At 45.2% G+C, this 10,798-nt stretch overlaps 1 protein-coding gene across 1 annotated transcript; it reads right to left on the reverse strand.

The window, feature by feature from the left end:
• Positions 1 to 248: 248 nt before the first annotated feature.
• Positions 249 to 7,594, reverse strand: LOC142391185 (protein NLRC3-like). The gene is made up of 9 exons (XM_075476961.1): positions 7,510 to 7,594; positions 4,505 to 4,615; positions 4,328 to 4,420; positions 4,124 to 4,246; positions 3,890 to 4,045; positions 2,659 to 2,737; positions 2,289 to 2,496; positions 534 to 2,141; positions 249 to 253 (listed from the first exon to the last, which is right to left on the reverse strand). Exons 2-9 carry the CDS (start codon positions 4,570 to 4,572, stop codon positions 249 to 251), a joined length of 2,340 nt encoding a protein of 779 aa, XP_075333076.1. The 5' UTR covers positions 4,573 to 4,615; positions 7,510 to 7,594.
• Positions 7,595 to 10,798: the final 3,204 nt, after the last annotated feature.

Below are 10,798 nucleotides of genomic sequence, written 5' to 3' on the forward strand. Positions count from 1 at the left end.
GTTCGAACGTCAACGGTCGCCATATTGTACACAGAGTGATAGAAAATCGTCTCTCCAGACAATGCCGCCCAGATGAAATTTAATGCCACTCTTCGAAAATCGGCGAAATTTAAGACATTTTAAGACCTTAAAAAACGTATTTTTTATTTAAGACTTTTTAATACTTTTTAAGGATCCGCAGAGACCCTGTGGAGGACTGGGAGCTGAGGACAGAGCTGCACATCCTTTACCTGAGAGGGTACAGCTGCTCAGTCTGAGGAGGAAATAATGAGAGAAGTAGGAATCTGGGACTTTCTCTCCTATAGAAACAGCAGCAGGATATTCATACACATCCCTCTATATCTGTACTCACAGAGCTTTGTTGGAGGCTTTGACCACTGGCAGCAGCCTCAGAAGAGCCTCCTCTGAAGCAGAGTATTTCTTCAGGTCAAACACATCCAGATGTTTTCCTGATGACAGTAAGATGAAGACCAGAGCTGACCACTGAGCAGGAGACAGTTTATCTGTGGAGAGACTTCCTGAATTCAGGTAACGTTGGATCTCCTCCACCAGAGAACGATCATTCAGTTCATTCAGACAGTGGAACAGATTGATGCTTCTCTCTGCAGACAGATTCTTACTGATATTCTTCTTGATGTAATCGACTGTTTTCTGATTGGTCTGTGAGCTATTTCCTGTCTGTGTCAGCAGGCCTCGTAGGAGCCTCTGATTGGTCTGCAGGGAAAGACCCAGGAGGAAGCGGAGGAACAGGTCCAGGTGTCCATTTGGACTCTCTAAGGCCTTGTTCACAGCACATTGATTGAGATCCTTCAGATCAATGTTGGTTGTTTCTTCTTGTTCTTCATCTTTACTCATCAGGTTGAGTCCAGAGTTGATGAAGGTCAGATGCACATGAAGAGCAGCCAGAAACTCCTGAACACTCAGATGGATAAAGCAGAACACCTTCTCCTGGTACAGCCCTCTCTCCTCTCTAAAGATCTGTGTGAACACTCCTGAGTACACTGAGGCTGCTGAGATATCGATGCCACACTCTGTCAGGTCTGATTCATAGAAGATCAGGTTTCCTTTCTGCAGCTGCTCAAAAGCCAGTTTTCCCAGAGACTCAATCATCTTCCTGCTCTCTGGACTCCAGTGTGGATCTGTCTCAGCTCCTCCATCATACTTGAGCTTCTTCACTTTGGCCTGAACCACCAGGAAGTGGATGTACATCTCAGTCAGGGTGCTGGGCAGCTCTGCTCCCTCTCTGGTTTCCAACACATCCTCCAGAACTGTAGCAGTGATCCAGCAGAAGACCGGGATGTGGCACATGATGTGGAGGCTTCGTGATGTCTGGATGTGGGAGATGATCCTGCTGGCCTGTTCCTCATCTCTGAATCTCTTCCTGAAGTACTCCTCCTTCTGTGGGTCAGTGAACCCTCTGACCTCTGTCACCATGCCAACACAGCCAGCAGGGATCTGATTGGCTGCTGCAGGTCGTGTGGTTATCCAGAGGCGAGCAGAGGGAAGCAGCTTCCCCCTGATGAGGTTTGTCAGCAGCACATCCACTGAGGTGGGCTCTGTAGCATCAGTCAGGGGCTCCTTGCTGTGGAAGTCCAGAGGAAGTCGACACTCATCCAGACCGTCAAAGATGAACACAACCTGGAACTGTTCAAAGCTGCAGATTCCTGCTGCTTTGGTCTCAGTAAAGAAGTGATGAACAAGTTCCACCAAGCTGAACTTTCTCTCTTTCAGCACATTCAGCTCTCTGAAAGTGAATGGAAACATGAAGTGGATGTCCTGGTTGGCTTTGCCTTCAGCCCAGTCCAGAGTGAACTTCTGTGTTAAGACTGTTTTCCCAATGCCAGCCACTCCCTTTGTCATCACTGTTCTGATTGGTTCATCTCTTCCAGGTGGGCCTTTAAAGATGTCTTCTTGTCTGATGGATGTTTCTGCTCTGCCTGCTTTCCTGGATGCTGCTTCAATCTGTCTGACCTCATGTTCATCATTGACCTCTCCGCTCCCTCCCTCTGTGATGTAGAGCTCTGTGTAGATCTGATTCAGAAGGGTTGGCTTTCCTGCTTTAGGAATCCCCTCAAACACACACTGGAACTTCTTCTTCAGAGCACATTTAAGTTTACGTCCACAAACTACAGCAACAAGTTCTGAATGAAGACAAGAAATAACATCAGTAAACAGACATTTCAACCCTGTAAAGAATGAGTATCTGAACATCTGCTGTTCTTTGTGCTGAGACATCAGTAAATGTGTCATTTATCCAGCAGGTTAAACTTTTAGAGAAATCCTCTTACTGCTCTGTAGACGGTCAGCCAGCTCCTCCTGCTTCATTCTCCTCAGGAAGTGAACTGTGATCTTCACTAATGCCTCTCTGCTGCTCCTCTGCTCTTCATCCTCAGCCTCCCTCTGACTCTCTAAGCATTCTGGGTAATCTGGACTCAGAACCTTCTGCATCTTCTTCAGCTCCTCCTTCACAAAAGTGAGCATGTTGTCCTCCAGCAGCTGGAACAGAAAACTATATGAATGAGCCAATCAGACTGAAACCATGGAGCCAAACATCAGATCCATGTTGGACTCACTGACAACCCACTGGTCTACAGAGTGCAGCATGGAGATGGCTGTGAGCAGAACAGATGGGAAAGTAGTTGTTGTGCATGTACAGACCATAAATATGGAGTCCAGCTGTGTTTGATGCTGCTGGGCAGACTGACCACTGGGACCCTCTGAGCTCTGCTGGTCCACTCTGTGGAGGAATCATGAAGATTAAGATTAGATTTATTGTCATCTACATTACAGGGAACATACACAGAATTTCTCCTCCACTTTTAACCCATCCAGGTTGGCACCTGTTGAACACACACAGGGTCACACATTCATAGAGACAGATGCCATGTACACTGGAATCACAGCACCTGGGGAGCATGGAGGTACAGTGCCTTGCTCAAGAGCACCTCAGCTGTGGCAAGGAGGTGGACACCCCTCCAGCTGTTAGTTCACTAAACTTTTTTTGAGTGAACTAACAGGCCACGGGGCCTTTAAAAATTGAACATTCAAGAGCGACCTACACTACCTGGTAGCGGAGGTAGCTGAAGAAGCTTCGCTTGAGAATTTGCTTTGGTAGCTTTGGTAGCTCGTGACGTCACATTTAGAATGTTCAATTCTTAAAGGCCCCGCGGCTGTGCAGCACCCCCGCGAGAAAAAAACATGAGGAAAGTGAGGGCAGGGACACGAATAAACGTGTTGTTATTTACAATTTGTTATACAAGATATACATCATATTACAAATGATGTAAAACTACATTAGGTACACCTGAGAAGAGCAGGAATAGCAGAAGCAGCTGTGAAAAATAAACTAAATTCGAAATAAAATCCAAAATAAAACTTAATTGCAGTGAGAAAGGTATGCGTGGGGTTACTACACTATTGTATTGAAGCACTCGACACGGCAATTGCAACAGTCTCAGGATTAAACGACTCTTGTTTTGATAGGAACCAAAGTTTACACGTCTGTTTCCGTGAACCCCGCGGATTGTCAGACCCCTACAATCTGTGGATTGTCATTGGTTTTCGCCGAACCGCGTCATAGCTCATTACCATAAAGTTAGCTTGAGTTTAATCGCTGGAATCCGCTCTGGTCGCCCAGTTAGCTAACCCTCCATAGAGAAATAATGATTTCCGGCGCTCAGGTAGCGTAGGTCGCTCTTGGTGTACACGCAGCATCAGTGTGGCTGCTGTGGAACAATGTTACAGCTCCCCCTGGTGGCAGCTCTGTGATCTTACAGAGCTCAATGCTGATAAACACACTCTGAAGCTTTTAACCCTCAGATTCAGACCAATCACCAGCGACCCTCAGCTGCTGTATTTTACTCTGTTACAGCATTTACACTCAGCTCACCTCTGAGGGGACGGATGTGGGTCTGATTTGAAGATAAGAGGATGCTCCATTGACCGGTCGCTCTTAAAGGACACACAGCTGGGTTCAGGTTCTGATTCTGGTTCAGGTTCAGGTTCAGGTTCAGGTTCAGGTTCTGGTTCCAGTGTCTGATGGATCCTGATAGAAAAACATTTCAGCTCAATGATGTCAAAGCTGAATGCATTTTAAGTTAAATATCTTAATCATGTATTTTACTTTTTGTCAGATGAACAGATTCTTTTGAAATAAATCCAATCTTCCTTCGACTGGTTGCTCTTAAAGGACACACAGCTGGGTTCAGGTTCTGGTTCAGGTTCTGGTTCAGGTCTCTGGTGGATCCTGATGGGAAAAAAATGCTTTTCAGCCTGCATGCATGATATACTTAATAACCTCTAAATCAATGACCCGATGTGAACTTACTCTGCTTTTAAGGCCTGTAATTTGAAAAGTGGGATATCCTTCTGCAGTTCGCTCTGTGAGGACCCACTCCTGGATCCAGGTCTCTGTCCCTTCCTGTGAATAAAGGTGGTTTGGTGATGTGAGCGCTGAGCTGGGACATGGAGAAGAGTCATGGACAGTTAGAGATGGTCACCTCACCTCTGAGCTTTGCTCTGGCTCTCATGTTCCCCACACAGAGAGGTTTTAGTGTCCTCACTCTGATCCATGCTGCTGAACTCACATCAGCTCACACACACTTTCTACCTTCTTCTGCAGAGGAAACACAGATCATTCATCTGCACATCAACTCACATCCTCCTCTCCATCATTTATGTAAAAAGATCAGCTGCTCCTCTGATTGGCTCAGATTCTGTTCCACACCAGTTTCAGTTGAATCATTATTGTCATTAAATGTGTTTCTCAGCAAAGTGATGCTATAGAATAAAAGAGATATTTTAAATGAATACATGCAATAAAAGGTCAAAATTAAACAGAAAACTTTTCAAAACTCCAGTTCCAGTAATTTGACTCTTCATACAGAGAAACTTATATCAGAGACGACACTTAAACCTGTTTTTCAGGTGATGTTTTCTAGTGTTGCACCGACACCGATACCAGTATCGGGCGGGGCCCTGATCGGCACTAAAATGGTGGTATCGGTATCGGCGAGTACCAACAAATAGGGCACCATTACCATTTCCGATACTTGTATGACACTTGAACGTCTCCCGACACTCGCTACACTGTGTTGTGATCACTGTGCAGCTATCGCTATTGGCCTGCTCCAGACCAATGAGAGCGGGCCAATAGCCGCTCTTAACACATTGACTCCCAAGTCACGTAAAACTACGTTTTTACTGCCCATGCGTTGGCTCCCACATGGTAAAAATACGTTTTTACGGGTTTTTTTATGGATTCTGAATCTATACATTCTAATGCACATTCTGTGTGATTTTTGTAATTATGTGATGAACAGAACTGACATAGATGGCAGTCAAAAACTGGTGTCATCATCTGGACATTTTGATCATTACGCCAATGGCTTTGCGTCAACTCAAGAACAATTTTGATAACGCTGCATTGATTGTTGTGCATTTCCGCATTTTGTCCAATCGCACGTGTCGGTTTCCAGAGGGTGACGGTAAAGTAACATAAACAAACAACAAGAAGGAGAAGAAGACACGCGACAAGTCTAAGGAGGCGGTCTTATGAACAGGTTAGCTTTGCAACATGCGACACGACGCAAATCCTCTGACCCGGATATGTATCTAAAGTGCGACAGGCTGAAAGAGCGCACGTTTCACAAAAGCCCCGATATCTCAGTTTGTTGTTGATTTTGGTGGATACCCGCCTTGGTTTAGCTAAGGATAGCTCGCTAATGGCGGCACCTAGAGACACGCAGTTTTGACCCACAAAGAGTTTAAAGTCTCAGCTTTCAAACGAGCCATAACATGTTTCAGTGGCCCTATCACATAATATGCTGTGACTGTACAAAAAAAGTCAAAAAATGGTTTAGAACGCTGGGATTCTACGACATAATTCTGTAAAAACCGTCGGTATTTAATGTGTTAACCAATTTAATGTGTTAGCCGGGGCAGCTTTTTCTATGTGTGAGGAGCAAGACGTCTGGCGACACGGCACTCTGTTAGCTGGGGAGGGTGTCGTTCGCAGTCATCTAGAGCTGCCGGCGACGAAGACAGCTAGCCAGGGGGAGTTTGCAGCGTGAGTGTGAGGAGGGGAGGCTGGGTGCCTCCTGTAGTCAAAACAGGGTCCACGATAGAGAGTGCTGGGCCGCCATCGCTCTCTATGCACTACCAGCTGACAGCCAGTTACCATCTTCGCCGTCCAGCAAAGCCGTTACCCCGGGACGGCGGCACAAGCTCAGACCCCGGGGGAGGGTCTCGCCAAGTGGACGAGTTAAGTATTCCTCTTCTTTTAACTTCGTGTTTTAGTGTTTATGTATAGGTCGGCCTATTGTTATGTGGTATTGATTGGTGGGGTTGCGTGAGGAGGAGTGACGGGTCTGTGGTTAAACGGGCGCCATATGTTGCAGGTTAGCCGCGTGTTTTGTGGTGTGTTGACTCTGTGTGCTGTGTTTAAAGCGTGCCTTAAAGCTAGTGAAGCTAGCCTGACTCGTAGTGGGTTTTCATTCCATGTGCTGTGTTTAGGGTTAGCCTGTCGTGTGTGTCGCGACCAAGGAAGCCTGTTCCCAATCCTTCTCTCTCTCCATTAGATCGGAGCCCCCCACCCCATGTGTTTTATGAACTTGTAAACTAATAAAGATTTTACATTTTACATTCAAGTAGTATGCAGCTCTTCATATATATATATATATTTACTGATACCATAGAGATACCACTCTGTTTCCAAAAATGAAAAATAAAAAATAAATTAATATATATATATACTAATTTTCTTTTTTTTTTTTTTTTCAAACAGAGTGGTATCGGCCGATACTGCACAGCCAGGTATCGGTATCGGGGCCAAAAAATGGTATCGGTGCAACACTAATGTTTTCAACAGATTTTCAAAAGAAAAGTATAAAGAAAACTCTAAGATACTTGAAAAAGTCACAAGAAAAACAATTTTCAGCTAATCTCCAGATAAATGACGTGTTGTTGCAGCTCTAATTTAGCGACACAATAAAGCAGATGTAAAACATGCTGAAATTTAAGTTTGTTTGTGGGATAAAGAGACATTTTTATTCAGTGAAGACGGGAAACTGAACACACAGACACAGAGAAAAACTGGCCTGACGTGTACCGACTGTACTGGAACATGGAGGTGGGTTATCAAGGTGATGGAATTTAAAAACCTTGAAAAACCTGTCTGACTCACTAAGTTACACAATGAGAAAGCCCCACCTCCATCCTGGGTGTTACCTTTAGTCTTTAAGAGATAAACAGCAGAGAGTTTCTGTGTCTGACTTCAGTGGAAGAAACCGCAGTTATCCCCACAAATTAAAACACAATGTGATTTATTTTGGCAATAAAACAATAAATAATATGTTTCTAATCAACAACAATGTAAATGATAATCATGCAGATTTTTCTTCAAAGTTCTTCGAGTGATCAAACTGGACCTGAAATAAGAAGTGAACATGTTCCAAACATTACAGAGCAGAAACAAACAGGAAGGTTACTGAAGACAAAGTTCAAACTCACAGTTTGTCCAAGCCAAGTGTTGAAGAAGATGACGCTCCGCTCCACAGACACAGGTGAGCTGCTTCCTGGAATCAGTCAGAGCTCTAACCCTGATGGGGGCAGGACAGGTAGGAGGGAGGGCAGGACAGGTAGGAGGGAGGGCAGGACAGGTAGGAGGGAGGGGCAGGACGGGTAGGAGGGAGGGGCAGGACAGGTAGGAGGGAGGGGCAGGACGGGTAGGAGGGAGGGGCAGGACAGGTAGGAGGGAGGGGCAGGACGGGTAGGAGGGAGGGGCAGGACGGGTAGGAGGGAGGGGCAGGACAGGTAGGAGGGGGGGGCAGGACAGGTAGGAGGGAGGGCAGGACAGGTAGGAGGGAGGGGCAGCAACAGGATACGATTTCATTTTCATCCTAGTTTAACAGCAGCTTGTAACCTGGTTGGGATTTGTTTTAAAATGAATAAACTTCATCAGTCTTACTCTCACTCCTGACTCCTATCAGCCATCATCTGCTTATTTCCTCCATCATGTCCTCACTGAGGAGTTATCTCATATTAGGGAGGGATCCCGATGGAGGTCAAAATGGTAACTGAGCATCTAACAGCCAGTCTGGGACTGGGAGGCATCCTGCTTTGGTATCAGGTAGACTGGTCATGTTGACTCTGAAGCAACAATCAGATGGAGGGGGGAACATGCTCATTAATATCGCTGATGTTGGAAAGAAAGAGAGCATTTTCTTTCCATCTGAGCAGGACTGAAACAGATGACCTGGCTGAGCATTCCCATAACAATTCCTTCTTAAGTTTCAAGCTTTAAAAGTGTTCCGACACCTCTGATACTTGTGTTTCTCTGAGTCCACACTGCTTTCACACATAGCATGCCTTATTTCATGATGACTGTGTTTGTGGAGAGTAACACTCGTCCGCGGTGTACGAGCAGTGGGGATAGCTCTGCTGCATCTCCCCTCCTCCCCATTTCAGCTGCACTAACTATCACAGTAAAATTACACAGCATGTTGCACACCCTTGGGTACGTGGGGCTCTTGATCCTGGGCTCGGCAGATAATTGACACACACACATCTGCACAAGTGTAATCGGTATGAAACTGTAAGGGAAAAATTAATTCACATACGGTATACCTTGTATGAGTGTTACTCTGTATCACCCGGTAATAACTCATTTAAGACACTTGTTTTTCTCTTTTCTCCCTCTTTCAATGAGGGTATTGTGCTCTTATGATTTAACAACTTTAAGGAGTTTGACAGGGAAGATGGCACGATACAGAGGCGCCTTGGCTGTAGAAAGGGAGGAAAGATAGATAACAAAGTCTTGAACATATCAAAGGAGTGACTACGTATTAACCTGTATTTTAACTGACTTGTTTTCGTCTAAGAGTCAGAGCAACTCTGAACTCTGTTCTGTGTTGTTCTCTCTTGCAAGATATTATTAAAAGCATCTTATCTCCTCAGAAAATAACTGACTCTGTGCCTTACTAAAATTTCCGCAACAATCTTGGCGTCACTAACAGGATCCCTCGACTGGTTTACCTGGACCGGACCGCAGTGCCTGATCAGCCTGGACTGAAGCTCCAGCCTCATACCTCCAAGGCCTTTCGGAGAGAGAGGGCTGACGGGTCTGTTTCCTGGATACCAGCGCTGGGGTCATCTTTTGAAACACAGTAATCTGGGGCGGTAAGATTGCTTTCTGTTATTATTTGGAATTTTCCCGGTTGTGTCATTAGCGAGACAGAGATTTCACGGGTAAGTGAATCTTAAGTCAGTCCGAAGAAGTGTGACTGAATCAGTCCGAGGAAGTGTGACTGAAGTAGGTACTCCAAGAAGTGTGAGTACAGATTAAGGTCCTCATTGGAGACGTCCTTTGAGTAAAGGAATATATTCCCCCATTCCAAGTCCGAGAATGGGAAACAGTATGTCTCGGGCTTCTGACCCTCCCGGGGGACCCAAGTATGATGAAATGATAAAAAAATATGGTCCGGAGAGTGTAAAATGGACTACTTATTGGATAAAAAATTGGGGTTTTCCCCCTGAAGGTTCTTTTAAAATGTCTGAAATAAGAAAATTAGAAGAGAAGATTTGCAAATGTGAGAAAGATATGAAGAAAAAAAAAACAGTGAAGGTTAAACAGTGGAAAAAATTAGAAGAATGCAAGAAAGGTATAGAGTGTTGGAAAAAGGAAAGTGAAGTGAGAGAAAGAAAGAAAAATGCTAAACAAATGCCAGGACAGAATGATGATGATAATGCAGTATGTGGACGAAAAGATAATTTATCTCTGACTAAGACTGAATCTCCTTTTAAGCCACCACCATATTCTACTGATAACACTTTTTCCTCTCCCTTTTCATCCGCACCTCTTTACCCTACACTGAGCGCTCTCGCTGTGCCGGATCCGGACCTGGACTCCTGCCCTCCACGACGCCTACAACAACAACAACCACAGCCACAACAACAACTACAACAACAACAACTACAGCCACAACAACAACTACAACAACAACAGCAACTACAGCAACTACAGCCAGACACACCACAAGCATCTGATTTATGGGAAGAGAATTCTCCAAACGTCACTCCAGGAGAAATCTCTCCTCAGCCACAACATCTGTCACACCAGTCTGAAGATGAAGAAAAGGAAGAAGAAAAGGAAGAAGTTGAATTCTACAGTGTACCAGCCCAAAACCTTTTAATGCAAGTAAAAAAACTCCTCTCCCCACAATCTGGAAGTCGGAAATCTCAACGTGTGAAAAAACCAACCCAGATCCAAACCATGCCTATGGTTGAAGTTGCAGGTCCAGTTGGACCATTACTGGTCTATCGACCCTGGACTGAGACTGACATCATTGAAGCATCACGAAGTCTCCCGGATCCAGAGAATTCTGGACCCCGATTTGCTGAAGAGTTGCGAGGCTTCTGCGCACAATTCCGCCCGACCGGAGTGGAACTGCGTCGCATATTGACAAGAAAGTTCAAACAAACCGACCTCTGCAAATTAGTGGCGGGTTTGCCACAACCGGATCTGCGACCTACTAACAGTGAGCCTGGACATAATGACAACATTCATTACGAAGCAGCCATCGAAAGACTGTGTCAAACCATCACCACTCAGTTTCCGACCAAAATCAACATGTCCCACATTTACACCTGCAAACAGAAACCCGGTGAAGGGACTGAGGACTTCATACACCGCATCCTCGAGGAGGTGAGCAAACACAGTGGTCATCAGAGACCAACGGATTTGGGCCATGAACCAGGACCATGGGAGAGTATTGCATGCGATGCAATAATTAAAGGCCTG

The sequence above is a fragment of the Odontesthes bonariensis genome, chromosome 11 (genome assembly GCF_027942865.1).
Source record: "Odontesthes bonariensis isolate fOdoBon6 chromosome 11, fOdoBon6.hap1, whole genome shotgun sequence".
Classification (NCBI taxonomy): Eukaryota; Metazoa; Chordata; class Actinopteri; order Atheriniformes; family Atherinopsidae; genus Odontesthes; species Odontesthes bonariensis.